The sequence below is a fragment of the Heliangelus exortis genome, chromosome 1, assembly GCF_036169615.1.
Source record: "Heliangelus exortis chromosome 1, bHelExo1.hap1, whole genome shotgun sequence".
Lineage (NCBI taxonomy): Eukaryota > Metazoa > Chordata > Aves > Apodiformes > Trochilidae > Heliangelus > Heliangelus exortis.
In genome coordinates this window covers 139,635,326-139,654,405 of record NC_092422.1, presented here as the reverse complement: position 1 = coordinate 139,654,405, position 19,080 = coordinate 139,635,326, and the positions used below count along the sequence as shown (strand labels likewise).

The window sequence follows — 19,080 nt, the reverse complement described above, 5'->3', positions numbered from 1 at the left end:
GCTCAAGTTTTCATATTTAAGAATCCAAACAAGAATTGCATTATTTGCTTTCTTCTAATAACTAATTACTCCATACATATTTTCATTCAAAGGTGTAAAACAAAGAAATCCATTGTCTATCAAGAAGGAAGAGGGGCTTGAAACTGTTTTTTTCTCCTGCCTGTGCACCGAGGCAAGCTGAAGGAGGCTTTAAGTTTAGGTGGGCAGACCACCGAGCTGTGAGAGTAGAAGTGTCCACCTGTAGCTGCCAGTTTCTAGCATGAAATCACTACCCGAAGTAAGATTTTAAAGGCACAGTTACCTCTTGTTCAGAAGAATAAAGTTCTTAAGTGTTCAGGTTTTAATCAAAATAGTCATATAGGATATTTTTTTTCTAATGGAGCGAGCATTTCCAGAGTTCTCAAGCGAGCGGGTGAAAACACATTACTTGGAAGGAATTCCATAATCACCACCATGACTATCATGAGGAAAGCAAGTGATAAAATACCACATTTTCAACTATTCCTCTGCACCAGGATAGTATTTCATGCCACTGTATAGTGAGTTGGATCAAAAGCAGGTGGGTCTTGAGTTGAAGTAGAGGGAAAAGACCTCCACCTTTTTTAGCAGCACCATCCATTCACAGAAAAAAACAGCAGTTGTGGAACATTATACAGACTTTGCCTGAACCAGACCCAGACATACTTCTAACAAAAGTAAGAACCCTTTCTCCCCTGCCCACTCATTTCTCTCCCATGCCAACACACAGATTTATGCTGCCATGCAATGAGGCGGATTAGGAAACAAAACATGGGTTAAGCGGGGCTGTGCCAGGAGAGAAGAGTTAAGTTTCCACCCTAACAGTTCCCACTGGCCACAGGCCTACAATGTATAACCTCTTCAAGGAATTCTCAACATTTCACAGATGCAGGGGAAGAGAAGGCACATTATCTCATTCTTCCTCACAGATTACACACTGCATCCACAGCATCGCCGTCTCAAGCTGTCCAGCAGAATGGATTTAAGGCATATACTGCATTATTTCCAACTCAGTTCTCAATTTCGTGGGAGTATGTTCCAGACTACTGAAGCATCCTGAGACAATAGGAGGAGACTGCTCTGGTCTGCCCCAGTTTCAGCTCATTTGCATCCCTACTGTAGCAACCAGGTTTTATAACCAATTTAATTGACCTTCTTTTCACAAACAGAGAGGGGCTGGTGAGAGATGTAGTGGTCGGTGGACGTCTGGGACTCAGCGATCATGAAATAATAAGAGTTTTCAATACTCAGGGATGCAAGGAAGGCCGTCAGTAAAACCTCTACGTTGGACTTCCGGAGGGCAGATTTTGACCTATTCAGAAGACTAGTCCAGAGTATACCCTGGGAAACAGCCCTTGAAAACAAAGGGGTCCAGGAGGGATGGACGTTCTTCAAGGAGCAAGTTTTGAAAGCACATGAGCAGACCGTCCCAGTGTGCCAAAAGGCGACCAGGTGGGGAAGACGACTGGTCTGGCTGAACAGGGAGACTTTGAAAGAAATTAGGGTTAAAAAGAGGGCCTACCAATTATGGAAAAAAGGGCTAACTACTCAGGAGGAATTTAGGAATATAGTTAGGTTGTGTAGAAAGAAAATTAGAGAGACAAAGGCACAACTTGAACTGAATCTTGCCACCTCTGTGAAGGATAACAAAAAGTCCTTCTACAGATACATCAATGGCAAAAGGAGGGGCAGGGAAAACCTCCATTCTCTACTGGACATAGGCGGGAATATAGTTATCAAAGATGAAGAAAAGGCTGAGGAATTTAACACCTTCTTTGCCTCAGTTTTCAACAGTAAGACAGGTTATCCTGAGGACAGCTGGCTTCTGGAGCTTATAGAAGGTGACAAGATTCTAAACAGCCTGCCTGTAATCCAGAATGAAACAGTCAGTGACCTATTGAACTGCTTGGATCCCCACAAGTCTATGGGACCAGATGGGATCCACCCAAGGGTGATGAGAGAGCTGGCAGAAGAGCTCGCCAAGCCTCTCTCTATCATCTACCAACAGTCCTGGCTCACCGGGGACATCCCAGATGATTGGAAGTTGGCGAATGTCATGCCAATCCACAAAAAGGGCCGGAAGGAGGACCTGGAAAACTACAGGCCTGTCAGCCTGACCTCAGTGCCTGGCAGGGTTACGGAGCAGATCATCCTCAGTGTAATCACACAGCACCTACAGGATGGGCAAGGGATTAGACCCAGCCACCACGGGTTTAGGAAGGGCAGGTCCTGTCTGACCAACCTGATCTCCTTTAATGATCAGGTGACCCGCCTGGTGGATGAGGGGAAGGCTGTGGATGTGGTCTACCTGGACTTCAGCAAGGCCTTTCACACCGTCTCCCACAGCATTCTCCTGGAAAAGCTGTCAGCCCACAGCTTGGACAGGGGCACTCTGTGCTGGGTTAGGAACTGGCTGGAGGACCGGGCCCAGAGAGTGGTGCTGAACGGTGCTGCATCCAGTTGGCGGCCGCTCACCAGTGGTGTCCCCCAGGGATCAGTGTTGGGCCCAGTTCTGTTTAATATCTTTATTGACGATTTAGATGAGGGGATTGAGCCCATCATCAGCAAATTTGCAGATGACACTAAGCTGGGGGGAAGTGTCGATCAGCTGGAAGGCAGGAGGGCTCTGCAGAAGGACCTGGACAGACTGGAGAGTTGGGCTGATTCCAACGGGATGAGGTTCAACACGGCCAAGTGCCGGGTCCTGCACTTTGGCCACAACAACCCCATGGGGAGCTCCAGGCTGGGCACAGAGTGGTTGGAGAGCAGCCAGGCAGAAAGGGACCTGGGAGTCTGGATTGACAGGAAGCTGAACATGAGCCAACAGTGTGCCCAGGTAGCCAAGAAGGCCAATGGCATCCTGGCCTGTATCAGGAACAGCGTGGCCAGCAGGTCCAAGGAAGTGATTCTGTCCCTGTACTCAGCGCTGGTGAGGCCACACCTCGAGTCCTGTGTCCAGTTCTGGGCCCCTCAGTTCAGGAAGGAGATTAAGGTCCTGGAGCAGGTCCAAAGGAGGGCAACCAGGCTGGTGAAAGGACTCCAGCACAGATCCTATGAGGAGAGGCTGAGGGAGCTGGGGGTGTTCAGCCTGGAGGAGGCTCAGAGGAGACCTCATCACTCTCTACAACTCCCTGAAAGGAGGTTGGAGCCAGGGGGGGGATGGGCTCTTTTCCCAGGCAACTCTCAGCAAGACAAGAGGGCACAAGAGGTCTCAAGTTGTGCCAGGGGAGGTTTAGGTTGGACATTAGAAAGAATTTCTTTACCCAGAGGGTGATCAGACATTGGAATGGGCTGCCCAGGGAAGGGGTGGATTCTCCATCCCTGGAGATATTTCAAAAGAGCCTGGATGTGGCACTCAGTGCCATGGGCTGGGAACTGCAGCGGGAGTGGATCAAGGGTTGGACTTGATGATCTCTGAGGTCCCTTCCAACCCAGCCAATTCTATGATTCTATAATAAAGCCACTGGATAATCATTTCTAGATCCAAAAGATTATTTTTTGTTTGTAGACGCAAAGCATTTTACTAAAAAAAGAAAAAAGGAGGGCTTAAGGGTTCTCTTTCTTCAGTACATACCAGTGAAAAAAATATACTAAAAAATGAGCTCTTTAGTTACTAGAGGGCTTGGAAGCAAATGATGCCATGAAAAGTAGAATCAAGACTCGATAGTCTGGAAGACTATTAAGCAGGTATGGGCACACAGGGGATTGCTCCTCCTGAAGTGCTCACCGGTATTAATTGGTTACAAAGCTTTTATACAGGTGAAATACACATATTGATACGATTTCCAATAAATTATTAACATATTAATAACTTTTCCAAGAACTCATTAACATAGGTGGTCACCCTTTTCCACATGTGCACTACAGTCTGCCATGCACATATCCTCTGTAGCAACTGCATTCTACTACGACTGCCATACATGTTTTCTTTTACCTCTGTTATTTAGCTAGTACATTTCCATTTGAGGCCTTTTAGCTATTGCTATCATATTTCTTTAAACTACTACTTTTATTTCTTTAAACTACTTTATTGCTTTAAACTACTACTTCACAAGTGATAACTAATTTTTCCTAAAATGACACAGTCATTGCAGAATAAATTAATTAGGTTAATGCAAGGTGATTTTCCTCAATTTTACAGGAGTCTTATTTGACATTTTAACTATTTAACATTTAACAGATTTCTGGGCAGAAAATACTAACAGCAAGTCACACACACAGTTACAATTTTTAACAAATGCACAAACATTAATATGAGGTATGCTAGAGTCTAAAGACAGTGCCAGCTACATGATTTTTAGACTAACTACACAGAAAATTAGGGCATTTCAATTGTGACCTACAGAATCTTTTCTCCTCTCACTGTGTATATAGACACTATTAATGTTTGCAAGGGTTTTCATTAAAATGCATGGGGTTGAGGGCAAACTGGTTATATTTACACAGGTTGCCTCTTTCAAACAAACACTTAGAAAACTTAATCTGAGAGATGATACCATGTGCAGTAACGTCTGAATCAATTTTTAGAATAATTACAGCTTTCCTCTTGTTTCTCATTAAGCCAAAAGTGGTGCTGCAAAACTGACTTCTTCTTCAAACCAGTTTGTTCCAGAAAAAGCTGCTTCTATCTAGTTCTGACAGACTCCTGCTGCTAGTGAAGGGGAGATAGGTTAAACCAACAAGCGAGCGCATCTCAAGGGGAAACTGTCACCCACTGCCAAAGGAGAAAAATTCAAAGCAACCACAATTCTAGTTGATAAGTTTAATAAAATTTGTATGTTTTATTTACCAACCTTGAACATGTACATAAATGAAAACCAGACAAAGACTACCAGCTGTAATCCCCCCTCTGAAAGAGTGTTACAGGCCAGTTTTTACGCTGCAGTGCATTGACTTTCTTGGAAAGCACTGCAGAGCTGAATTAAAATATTTCAGCTGCTCTGTGAAATGGTTCATTGTTTTGCTATACATGCTTCAAACATTTCAAATATTGCATATTAAATTTAATAGATTGTAAATCTTGCAAGCAGACTTTCCAGCCACTTCCTAATACCTTAAGAAATTCTGAAGGGAGAGTTTATGTTCACATCCAAGGCTGTCCAATGCATTTTCTTCAATAATACAATTATATGAAGTGTCATAATGGTAACAAAGGGAAATGCTGCTATTGTGGGTTAGACAATATTTAAGTACAAGACGATGAATAAAAAACCTCACTGCCTTGGCAATGAACGTGTTTAAATGATAATGCAGAAGCTGCCAACAATTATGCCAATTATAACTGCTGACTGTGATAAGCATTTCTTTCATTGAAATTAAAATACATTATTTCAGGTTCTGAAATTCTCATGTATTTCCAACTTACATTTAATGAAGTCAAGGATACAAAATGCAGGGTTTTTTGAGATTCAGTGACATTCTTGCAGAGTTTTCTTTGAGCTGCCTAGTATTCAATTTTTTGAGTTGCTAACACTTTAAAAGTGGGCTTAATGCTGCCTGGATTCATACATCCTACTGAAATACCATTTTGCAGACACTCTAGGTTTCTGTCACAGTGCTTAGGTCCATTGTATCCACGTGCTTCTGGAACAAGGAAATTAATACCTTTCTCCCTGAATAACAACATGCTAGAATGTTATTACTACTTAAGAAAGATCATGGGCGTAAAAAAAAATCTTGTTCCCAGAAACTCTTGTAAGTAGATGAACCCAACCCTACAGCTGTGAGCATGACACAGCTAAGTAGTTACTGTCTTGTAGCAAGAAACATCATAGTCTGGTCTTTATCTTTTTATAGTTCCCATCTACTACCAGCTGACAGTTCAGTAGTTGCAGTACAGTGCATCTATTATTGGAAATGATAGTTATAAAAGAATTAGGTAAGCAGATTATCATTTGGGCAGTTGGAACCAGTCACAAGCCAAAGAACCAAGCCTGTCTGGAAGGCACTGAAGGAAGGGCTTGGTTCTTTTTAAGCCTCTTAGAGAAGATGAAAACTATACTCCAATGTAGCATCCCAGAATCTCAGACTGGTTTGAGCTGGAAGGGACCTTAAAGATCATCCAGTTCCAACCCTGTGATTGTTGTCAATAGGGGACCAAGTGCATGTGACACTCTTCACTGTTTGATCCACTAAGATACCTTAATGCTCCCATCAACACTGAGCAGATATAAAGGTAAAAAAAAAAAAAAACCTCAAAAATTACTTCTAAGAATTTGGACCATATTAAGTGAACAAAGTTGGAAGCAGCAGTGGGAACAAGAGTAAATAATGAGCTTCAGTCAGAGTACTTCAGAAGAAATGTCTCCCTAAACAATAATGCTAATGCAATTACTAATTATTATAGCTAATGCAATGCTTGAAGGGCAGCTACAAAGAAGACTCCTTTTTAAAAGTAGTCACACAAAAGACATGAGATAAATGGGTACAAAATTACTCCTGGGGAGATTAAGATTAGACAGAAGAGGAACACTTTTCACAATAGAGAGTCAGCCCTTGGAATAATGTTCCAAGTGGTACCTTACCCAACTGGGAATACTTTTAAGATTTAGTTGGATAGGGTGCTGGGTCTAGACTGTGCTATTGCAGAGAAAGGTTGAACCCGATGATCCTCAAGGTCTGATTCGATGAATTCAAAGCCTTTGGGCTTGCTCGTGTTATTTCCCCTCTTCTTTGAATGCCCAGATGCACCCTTGCATCTCTGCTTTCATGAGTGTCCTCCCATTATCAAAAAGATCAGTAATGGGAAAGTACCTATCCTATCAGGAAGACTTGGGAAACTAGCCTCTTGGCCCTTATTTTTCAAGCCAGGAGCCTCAGGGGAGTAATTCAGGTGCCTAAACAGACATACCTAATTTGTGGGAGATATCCTACCCATCTTCCAGCTACTATACCAGAAGGAAACAACAGGTCCCCTATGGACAGAGCAGTACATCTGCCAGTCTTTTTTTTTTTTTTTTTTTTTTTTTTTTTAAATATCACAGGCATACCAGAAATTTGTAAATGGCAGAGGATACTCAAGTTTGGACAGCTCAGTCCCAAGTTACCTGTCTATTTCACATATCTTTGCTACTGTGATATCCAATTCCTGGTGCAAAATAAAACAAAGAGGCACACTGAAGATCTTTTACGTAGTATCCAAACAAACTGCTGTCTCCATCTCTGAAGGAAATCTTGGTTAAATTCAATAGTTTCAATATTCAGTGTCATCAACTTAACTGCAGTGTTTGCTGCATTCATGCTTAAAGCAGAAATGGACTGATGATAGGAAGTTTAGGAAGTTTATACATTGATTAAAGAATATTAGAACTGTATATATGTTTAAGATTTGAGCAAAAAGAATACTGCTTGACATGAACATTTTGACTCAGCTTGAGTAGCTGGATTAGTGAGGCCTTAGGCCACAATTCTAAATAACCTCAGCTGAACTAATATGACTGAATCTTAGTTAAATTTTTACTCCACCACCTAGAATAATATTGAAACAAGATGGAGACAATGAGATAATAACTCTTAAACTATTTTATACAATGGTAAAATGGATTAACCAAAGCTTAAGCTTGAGAAATTGGACAGTTGAAGAATTATCCTGGTAAGAAGTAACTGGAGAACAAAGGAAAGTTGCCTTGACAAGAACAGACTAATAGTGAACAGGGACACTTGGATAGAGGATGGTAGAACCATTTATAAAAGGAAGATGTAATTATCATGGAAGACAGCTGGATGAACAGTCATACGCACGTCAAGTGAACAAGAGCATAGTCAGACTGAGGCCTTAAATGGCACAAGTGGGTCCCTCTTCAGAGGTACCCAGCTCAACCTGCAACAAACCAACTGAGACAGAACCTAGGCTCCGAACTTGTCTTTATGGTTAGAGGCTAACACTGGATTCAGCTGCATCCAGACTCCTGCCTGAGGAGTTTGGAAAGCGAATCGGTCCAGTCCAAATCTCAAAACTTGGCAGAAGGGTCTTAGCAGGCTTTTCTTCAACAAGAGAAAATGCAAGGCAAAACAATATTGGATGACAATTCCCACTCTGATAAATATAGTCAGTAAGATGAAAAAATAAAGATGCATCTTATTTCCTGCAGTTTCCATCGAATAGGTCTGAGTGCTCTATATTTTTACTCCAATAATAAGGTACAGATTCAAGCCACTTCATTTATTTGAACAAAGCAACCTTAAAACTCTCAAACCCAGTCTATTCTGACTGCTTACTATATTCAGAAGCTGTTTAATACTAAAGCTTGTAACGTGCAGAATTTGTGCATCTATGAAAAAGGACCTCTTAATGGTAGCACATAAATAATACTGATTTACCCTGTCAAAGTGACTCCACAAAGTTCAACTCTGCAGTTGAAAAATGGATCAAGTTTCTTTGCAGCACTCCCGAATTTTAATACCTTGGGTGAGATTTGATTTACATCCTATGTATTTACTACAAGTTTCCCTCACAGTTAGTGCAGACCCAGGCAACATGGTTAGGTCATGAGACATCTCATCCTTAAAGCAGAATTCTATGCGTGCTAAGACGAATCATATCTGAATAACATCAGCTCCTTCCCAGTAATTGTACTAATATCTTATCCACAATTGGGCATCAATTGCAAGAATCCCTCCAATATTCTAACCCCAGTAATTAGAGCAGAGAAGATCTTCCAAGTTATCTGCAAGCTACAAGCACTGCATTTTCTGGGTGTACACATACAAAAAGCCAACTTACTTCACATTTGTATGTGCTCAGTATCCCACACCATTGCTTTATGGCTTTAAAAAGCAAGGCGGTCACCTTTTCCACTTCGCACATAACTTTAAGAATACAAAGCTGGAGAGACCCATACTGATCCAGCCTCCAAGAGCCAGCATTAATTAAGAAGCAGCTTTGTTCCTTCCACTCTGACAATGGATTAATCTAAAAATTACTGAATGTAACTAATAAAACATATTCCTTCTGGGTTGAAGAGATTAACTGAATGATCAAGTATGGACAGCAATTTCAAGCAGCTGCCCTACAGCTCTCAGAAAACAGGTTACCATCAGTGACACTACTTGTGTTCCCACTGTATACCTCATAATATTCTGTCTTCTTGTAATCTGCCGTAGATAACTGAATCATGAACTAGACCCTGTTGGCTGATATGAACATCCACTAAAAAAATCCTATGTTTCTTCCCCAGACCAGAGCAGAGATTTTTCAAAGGTGCTTTCCCACCATGACTAAGAATGAAGCTTAGGGAAATTAATCTACCAAAACGTGTCTTTATAAATGCCTTTTACTTTCAATGCCTTTAGATTCACTTGCTCTATTTCCACTTCCCTGTATCATACTGCCCAAAAGTATTGATCATATATTATTTTTAGATACTCAATTTATGAAAACATTACACTTTGCCTCCAATTCTGGTTTAGAAATGAACTAGATTATACTTCTACTCCTACTTTATTTTTCAAGAAATATCCACAACGACTTGACCTTGTCATTGTGTTTTTTAGCTTACATGGCTGGCATAAATAACAAATAAAAAAAAAAAACAACAATCAACCACAACTTTAAAAATTGTTTCACAGAATGACAGCTTCTCTGGCAAAGGTTTGAAGTCAGACATATGCGAAGCACCTACACTAGATTTTAATCAGTCCAAAGGCAGCTAAAGAAAATCTTATGAAATCCAATCTCATCCCCAATGGAACTGAAAGCAGGGATGGGAATTAACCCACAACAAAAAAAAAATGCAATCAGATTGGAATACAACACAATGATACTGTTTCTAAATGGACTTTAAACAGAAGTAAGATTACCATTTAGCTGCTTGAAGAATCCATACTACGTTCTGCTCTTGCACAAAGGGTGGAACAGAGGGAAGCATCCTGTCAGCTCAACCCATTTGGGATGCCCATATATAAAGTAATCTTCATTTTGCCAAAACAGCGTTTAGAATTATTATTTTGAGAAGACATGTCTGGCCTCATCAAATTCAAAGAACAGCAATAATAATCTGAAGCCACATGATCTACTACCATGAACTGTGGTTCTGCTTCTGAGCTTTACTTGGCCATTTTAAGTCCACTTCTAAGAATGCAAAGGCAACACAGGACTGCCTCTTGATCTGCACTTGAACCTGCTGCTCCATCCACCAAGATACAATGAATTTTACTGATGGTGCCAGTCCCAACAGTTTATATAACAAGTATTTATCAAGTGGTAAGAGCAATTCTAGCAGCTCAGCCTCATGATACAAAACAAGATCCCATTTCTAGGTAATAGGGGTGGGGTTTTTTCCATCTTCACTGCCAGAAAATGTGGAAAGCCCACAGGCATTCCCATACTTTCCATCCCGGGCTCTTCTGAATTCTTTCACAACATCGGACCCTTCCTTTGCTATCAAGCAGGGAATAACCATTGTATTTTACAGTTTGGAGTGATATATTTGAAGAAAAGGCTGCTAGCATCTCTGGACTCACATTTAGGTATGTTATGGGAGGCAAACTACATTATGTTTACCCCAGGAAATAATTCTGTATTTTGAGACAATACGTGCCCAGGCAAAGCTTAAAGCATGAGCTCTAAACTCACATTTGCGTTTCCTGCATAGAGAAGGGATTGAGAAAAAGTTAAGTAGAGTTTCTCAAAGCAGATTAAGGTCCTTTAACATTTGATTAATCTAAGCAATCGGAGTAGTCTAAATTATTTAAGGAGTTTCAAAGAAGAATTTGCCAGTCTGTAGTGCAGGCTATGCCCTCATCATCCCAGATGGCAACCACCAGCGGGAATTGAAAATAGAACTATTGAGGGCCAAGTATTCTGCAGTTAGTAAACTCAACAATTCACAGGCTAAACAACTGAGAACAATAGCTGCTAATGTGTGATGAAGGACCCCCAAACAAAACAAAAGCAAGTAAGAAACTGAACTACTGGGGGCCAACAAAAAAATTCATAAAAAAGAAAAGGTACTAATGGAACCAGGAAGCTGCTTTTGCTACTTTTGCTGTTCAGGCCCACCTTGCACACTGCAACTCTTTTCTAGTAACAGGCCTGTGATGCCGGATTGTTTTACCAAGGCACATTGCATTTAAAATTAGAACTTTGCTTCTACTTTAAAACACCTTATTCTCCAGCCCCAGCAGAGTGCTGCAGCTCTACTACTCTTCCCACCTACTCACTCCCTGCACCACTGCCAGCATTCCCTCCCATAGCCAGCATCAGTATCACAAGTACCCTGCTGCAGGAAGGTCACAGCAGCAGCCTAAGCCAGCCCAACAGAAGTTCACACTACACTCAGAGCAATAGCTCAAACTGCAACTCTACACGTTCTTAATCACTTTGTGACTCTGCCAGATGGTTACAAATGAATGAAGCAGATTAAGCGAACCTTTAAGTTTACTACAAGCTTTCCAAACGCAAGCAGGCATCCTAGAAAACACGTGGGGTTTTCCCAAGTCAACATTTACATAAAAACAGTCCGGTTTCTTTTTTACTATGTACAGTTCAGAAAGATGTGTCAGCTCACTGGGAAAACACACATTTTTGAAATTAGGTAATCATTTTAGTTCAAAGGGTAATTCAGCTATAGTGTTGTTTTATTCAAATTGCAATATATTCACTTGAGAGACTTCAGTAGAAAGGGGAACTCACCACTTTAAAAAAAGAAGTTGCCTGTGGCAACTCGCTTATTAATCAGAAGCAGGAATCTTTCTGCAGTCAGAAAGCAAAAGGCTTGGGTTTTTTTGGAGGTCCACGTCCTCCCACTTAGGGAGTTCCCACTTTTGAAAGAAGGGCCCTCAGAATCCATGAGTGGAGTTTAAACAGCTTAGCCTCGTTTACCATCTCCGTTTTCCACAGCCCACTGATAAATTAAAAAAAAAATCTGAAGGCTTGTTTAAAATCAGTCCTCTATCATAAGATAGTAATGTATGCAAGGTAATGCACAATTTTCTCCCACATAAAAGCTTCAAAAAAGCATTTATTTGAAGTACTAGAGAGACAGTATCAAGTCATTAGCAACATTCTTTAGCTTAACCTTTGATTTCATACCTGACTTTACAAGACCCTTTCTCCTTAAGAATGGTGTGATTTGCTTAGTTCCTTCACACAACTGTTTCATGCTTTCTTTGATGGTAAACATTTATGTTTTACATGCATTCTCTCTGGCCACTAGAAAAAAAAGCAGGTACTTGGTTTAGCTATGACAACTGACATCTTCAGGTTTCAGCTGCAAGTACACAGTTTGAACAGTAAATGACTCCACAGCTGGCTAATTGGTGTGGTAAGTTTTAACAGGATGACTGGAATCTTTCTATGAAAACACCTTTTCTATGACTTTTAAATTAGCCAAAAAAACAATGCATCATTAAATTTTTACAACACACTTAAGTTAAATAAGAAGTAGTAAGGCCAGTGGGAGACTTTGCTACTACTCATCTCCATAGGTCTGCAAGGCAGTCTACAGCACCATATTCACCCAAGAACCCTGCCTGACCAGTGTACTGTTGCTAAGGAAATCAGTGAAAATTACTGTATTAAAAGTATCTGATCTTAGTGTAAACATCTTTTAAAACTCTAAAATTTAAAATTTTCTAATTTCTGAAATAGCAGTTTTTTCATAAACACCTATTCATACTGAAATAGTCACAAGGCGGGGGGGGGAGCAGTATAGCTGCCTATTGTATTTATGGTTCCAACATCACAATGCAGGGCAGGAGGGTCTTATATGGGAGGTATGCTCCTGAGATAACAATGAAAGCTATCCCTCAAACTACCTAATAAATGTCCTAATAATTATTAAAATGAAAGAGGGGGAAAAAAACATGCTACACACAGAGAAATAAGAAAATTTAACTCCCTTTCAAAAGCTGTATTTTCAAGGTCAAATGAAGTGATGGTATCATGAAGTCCAGATATCAAGATCAGATGAGAGCCTGAAAGTCATCTGGATAAGGACTGACTGTGGGACACAATAAATCAGCAGATGCCAAATATGTATATGAAGGGGTATCAAGGTCTGCATTCCATGCCTTATAGACCTCCAAACAGTACTGGTAAACAATATTCCAGGGCAATAAGCTGAAACATGATCACTAAAAACCTTGGTTAGTAAGTCCAAAATAATTTATTCCTTAATTAGCAGCAACTATCCAATATATTTTGAGTTGTGTAGTCTGGACACTCCTCAATTTATATCCTGGAGTGTCCAGACATCTTATGCTTTTAACAGCTTCATACAAATTTGTATGCTAGTATGTTAGTCTTCAGATATTAAAGAAAGAAAGAAAAAAACCAACCAAACAAACAAACAAAAAACAAACAAAAAATCCCCACCCAAACCAAATGCCTATCTATTTTTGGTATTGACACTAGTAAGATTTATCCTAATACACACATAAAACTTTGCTACACATTTCCATTCACCAGTTTTTTTCCCACACCAGTTTTGGTGTATGGATTGATGATAAACAACAAAATAGAATGTTTACAACAAAGCAAAATACATAGTTTTGAGAAGGAACAGGATCTTAATCTACAGTTCTGTTGTTTTCATATACCTCTTTGACATTTAAATATTCCACAAATGCTCAGATACTTCCCACATTATGAATGCTGTCCTTTAATTAAGTATAGTCAGCTACTCAACTACTCATTGAAGCACTACCCAGTACAAAATTTGGGCAAATGGTATATTTTTAATAACAGGCTTTTTGAATGTGTATGACAGTTTTAACTTGCACAATGGGTGAAGAGTGCCCATTTTGGAAACAAAAGGAAAATGCATGAATAGCAGTGTCTATAGACACACCTGCTCACAAACTAGTATCACATTTATAGACCCCACTCTTGCAGCATTCCCCACAGTGAGGAACATTATGATCGTGGCAACGTGGTTTTTGGCAATGCAACAACAAAAATAGCACCTACATCAAATAATTTGCCATTGGACGTTCAGAAAACAGCGAGTTCTCCAGCGCTGAGACCATTGAAGTCTGACCCACAGCTGATTCTGCAACACCTCAAACTTCAAGAACAGTACACAGATCAGAAGATATTTCTATAGAAATTTCAAAACCGAACAGATGTGGCAGTATAGAGTATATCCATACCAACTGGCCTTGCCACCAGCCTATCCTGATCAACATCCACCACAGGAAACTCTTTGAATGCTTTGACACTTGTCTTTTCCATTACCCATGCTGAACCTCGTATTCAAGTGAGGAACCCTAGAATTCTTAATTCATTTGAGATTCTCTAGTTTGATTAAATTTTCTTTTTTTTTATAGTACTCCTTTATTCGGTGCTTGCATCTTTACGAAGAGAGTCAACATTCTCCAAGTAAGCTTTTCTGTATGTAGGAAGTAAAAGGCTATTCTAGTAAAGTGAAGGACTGTTTCTGCTTGGAAGCAATTTCATAAAGACAAAAAACATCCAGATTATACCTGGATTATATCCAGATTCTCTTTATCTACCTGTTTCTCCACTAATTTGGCCATTAGCACTACAGTCCATCTCAAAGCTGGCTCAGTGAGTAACTTTTCAAAACACACCATCTTCTTTTTTCAAGTCAGACTTCCTTCTACAATTTTTTTTCAGGCTCCTTCTTGTGAAACATCTTACTGCTCTGCACACATGCATAAGCTGTCTGTGCTTATTTTTCAGGAGCTTTTCATAGTTGGTCCTTCTATTGTGTTCCTTACCGAGGACAATCCCTTCAGCACAAATAGCTTCCTTGCTGTTTATTTCTTCAGTTTAGTCACAGTAATCTCAAAGCATGAGAGGCATTTACTATCCAACTGTCTAAGCTTATAGTCTTCAGTTTATTTCTTCAGGTCACACCTCAAACATTTTGCACAATGTTAGTAACAGAAAAGATGACAGATTTGCATTGTTTTGTCCTTCCTTCCATCTTCTGCGATTTAAGAACACCTCCAACCATAACACTTTTCTCAATATAATCAGTTTTAGACACTGACCACTTTTTTATTCCAATCCTAACTTAAGTCTACAAATTTTTTAAATCAGTTGGAAAACAGAAAGCAGCCAATGCCCATCATCAAGTTCAGTTTTTGCTAACTAGTATACAGCCATTGTCAATGTAACTGTACCAAAACCATGAGAAGATGTAAAGAATGGGTCAAGGAGAGCACGACATCTGTAGTTCCTTCTTCCCATTGGAAGATGAATAGTAATGTGAAAGCATGAAAGTAACTTTTCCTTTAGCTCAGAGGGGTAAAAAATGCCACAAAAACCAAAACAGTAAATCTGTAGAAAGAGGATGAGTATAAATTGTATAATTCATTCTTAAAAAAAAACAACAAACCAACTTATACAGTCAAAAGGAGGCAACAGAACTACATGCTTACTGTTGCTACGATTCATTATTTCATTTACCATTGGTCCTCTCAGGCAGATATTAGAATAAAATTAATCTTTTCATTCTTATGATGCATTTCATTTCTTTCTCAACCTACAGAATCCCTATTTCTGCTGTATTTAAACAGAACATCTGGAAATCGCTGCTCATGACCTCAAAACTCGTAAAATGATAATTATATTGTCTCAGCCTATGTTGCAACTCCTGAGCCTGCTCTATCTCTGCCCTCTTTCTCATTTCCAAATAACTCATCTGGAAATACCTCACCATACACCAAAGCTTGTGTTATGTTCCTCCCGTGTAGAATTTGCAGTTCTACTTGTAGTGGTTTGAGCAGTAACATTACCTGGGCCAACCAAACTTAAATATCCTGGGCTTTGGGTCTTACAGATTTTTCCATTCTAGAACTTGTGGGTAGGGCAGTCTGACTACTGCATCAATTACATGCTACAATTAAAGACTAAACGACTACACTAACACAGATGTTCATGTAAATGAAGAAGCTCAGCATGTCCTGTTAATAATATTCTCAGGGCTTTCTCAGATATTCTGCTTCTCCAATTGTCCCAAATATTCCTCTCTAAAGGTGTTCCTTTAGTAATTGCTGCAAACATTTTGCATATTTAACATTTTGCTCTAAACTGCTAGCAGGATGACAAAATGTTTATGAAATGCACAAGGGCAATGATCAATATTTACTTAAGGATGGCCGACCTGGAGCTACTTTTTTCTTCCTGTAGAACTTGCCATTAGAGCCCCCACTGCCATCACATTAAGTACAACTTCCGCTAATACCCATGGTTTTCATTACACTTCCTACTCAAGTTTCTCGAGGATCCTCACCCATTTTCACTTAGAGGATGCTTGTTCTTGTTTTGTTTTGGTTATTGTTTTCTTTTTTTTATTTTCGTTTTGTTTTGGTTTTCCTTTCACGAAATTAAGTGGCTTACTAGATTTAAGAAGGCTAGCGAAAGAAAATAAGAGGAAAAAAAACCAAAAAAACCAAAAAACCAACCCAACAGACAAAAAAAAAAACATTGGGAAAAGCACTTTCAGATTGCAGGAGTTTATTGCACATCCCCTAGAGCACTGACATAAGATACTTCGCCGGTACAGGAGCTCACCAAAACTTCCTCGCGGCGTTTTCCCTTCAGAGGAACAATTAAAGAGCTCACTCCACCGGGTCCCTCCGGGCTGTCCATCACGTGAACAAACGTGATGGCTCCTCCGCCCCCATCACCGCCCGGACCCACCCCGGCGGGATGCCCCGCCAAGTGGACGGCACCTTACGGGGTCAACCCCAAACGACCAGACATGGAACGCTACTCAAAAAAAGTAATAAACAAAAAAAACCAACAAAACACCACAACCAAACAAAACAGTCTATTTTCTCCCAACGTTTTTTTTTTGTTTTTTTTTCCCTCAGATCACCCCTTGTTCAGGCTTTTCCCCCGGCAAATGGCAGCAGTAAACCTTTTAGGTTTTTCCTTTCACGCACATCCCCCTCCGCCTCCCATCCCACTCTGGGAGCCCATCGGGAGAAGCCGCCCAAGACAGGGAAGGAGGGGAGGAGGGGGACGGCTCCTATCGGTTCTCTATCCACACAGAGAGGTCCTGGGAAAGTAAATTACAGCCATCCCTCCCTTTCGAGGTGGGAAATTTAAAAAAATAATAACAATTAAAAAATAAAGAAAAAAACAACCCCACTCCCCCGCCAGCCTTGGCGCTGGCGAGCAGCTAACACAGCCCGCCCTGACAGGTCCCTGCCCCCCGGCAGTCCCACGGCCCGGCACCTGCACCCCGCCCACAGCACCCCGTGTGCACCCCAAGTTCACCGTCGTGACACCTCCCCGCCCCGCCACGTCTGTCACGACACTCGGCCCTCGGGGAGACAGGGGACGGAGGGGGCAGTACCTCAGACCACGGGGACCGCGGGCCAGGCGGAGGGAAGGAGTCGGCGGCAGAAGGAGCTACTTACCAGCCGTGCAGTGCAGGGGTGAGGCCGTCGAAGAGAGGGGTGAGGAGGGGGGCCCCGGCGGATGCGGCTCCCTGGGGGTGCCGGCGGCCGAAGAGGGGATGGCTGGGGGCAGCATGAGGTAGCGGTCGGGCTGCGGCAGGCAGCGGAGGCAGACCGAGTGGAGGCAGGGCAGCAGCTTGGGCCGCCGGCTCTGGATGGGCTGCCCGCACACGCCGCAAGTGTCCAACAGGTTGAGCGGGGCCACCTCCCCGCCCCGCTCCGCCGGGCCCTGCCGGCTCTCGGCCTCGTTCTCCCCACTCAACGCCGCCGCCCCCGTTCGATCCGCCGGGCAAGGCCCCCCCGCTGCCGCTGCCGGCGCCGCTACTACCGCCGCTGCCGCCTCTTCCATTGTCCTGCGCCGGCCGCCGGAGCGCCGAAAGGAGACGAAGCAGCCCCGTTGCCCCCCGCCGCTTCCCGCCCGCTCTGCCTCTGCCGCCGCCACCACACCGCTCCCCGCCCCGCGATGTTTGTGTGCCTGCCCCGGGAGGAGGGAGCTGCCCCGCCGCGACACACGGACAACACCCGCCCCTGCCCCGCCCCGCGCCACGCTGCGCCCCGCCCCGTCCCCTCCCCTCCCCCCGCCGTGCCGCCCGCCCCGCCCCGCCTCGTCCCGCCCCGTCCCGCCGCGCCCCCTCCGAGGCCCCGCCCGGGCCCCGCCGCCTACGTGCGGCCAGCGCTGCTCCCGCCCCGCCACAGGAACCCGCCCGACCGCCGGCGGAAGCCCCGCCCCGAGGGACCCCGCCCCGAAGGGCCGCGCCCCCGCCCCGCCTTCCCCTCAGGCGGTCGGGGGTGTGCCCATGGTGGTGGGTGCCCAGGGGTACAGAAGCGCGAGGCGCTGCCGCTTGTCAGCCCTCACACACTGAGCTAAAAGCTCCTTTACCGACCCCCTGGAAGCCCACGGTTCCCTCAGCCCCATCCCAAATGGCCCCCCCCTCGCCAGGGTAGCCTGGTGCTGGCTGTGGGAGAGGCCTTCACCCTTTCTAAGAGGTTGTCAGAGAGGTTCCACCTTCTCGCCCCTGCTTCAAGTGCCGGTGTCCGGTATAAATTTTGGCCCGTATTCAGTTTGGTGGATCACATCACTGCCATGCACAGGCTGAAGTTGGCTGGCGAGCAGTAACATTTAAAAAGTACGATGGAAAAGCGTAATCCTGGTTTGGATGAAACATTTGGTTGGATCAAATGCCTAAACCTGAGTACATGTGTGGGGATGAAGCGCTGCTTGTGCTCTGTGCTGGTCACAGGTGAATGGCAATGGAATCCCAGCTCCTCAGAATATTTCGCATGGTTCTCTGATTGAAGGTCCACAGCAGACATCAGAGGACATCTGATAAGGACCAGCATAAGAGGGCCAGCGCATAAAACAACTGCATTCAAGAGTGCTGTCACGACTCAGCTTGTCTAACATCAATAATTTACCATGATAAAAGGAGAACAATGCTACAGGTTGTTTTGGGGGGAAGGAGGGGAAAGAGCAGATTTAGCTTTACAATGAGGAACTGTTAAGAGATAAATGTCACTCCATGCATTAAAATACCGAAAGAGGGATATCCTCAACTCTCCACTTGCCAATACAAAAGGAAAAAATATCACCAGAAGCAGTTTCCTAAAGCACACTTGCCTTGCAGTCCAGCTGCCTCTCTCCCTTTGCTGAGACCCAACAAGATATCGGGCAGAGCCCGGTTGTCC

At 42.8% G+C, this 19,080-nt stretch overlaps 1 protein-coding gene across 1 annotated transcript in view; it reads right to left on the bottom strand.

Annotated features, from left to right (window-relative positions):
* Nucleotides 1-17,883, bottom strand: part of TRIM24 (tripartite motif containing 24) — a 62,149-nt gene extending 44,266 nt beyond the window's left edge. The window contains exon 1 of the mRNA XM_071727580.1: nucleotides 17,356-17,883. Within this exon, the coding sequence (XP_071583681.1) occupies nucleotides 17,356-17,743 (388 nt within the window). The 5' untranslated portion in view covers nucleotides 17,744-17,883. The remainder of the gene's footprint in view (nucleotides 1-17,355) is intronic.
* Between the last annotated feature and the right edge of the window lie 1,197 nt (nucleotides 17,884-19,080).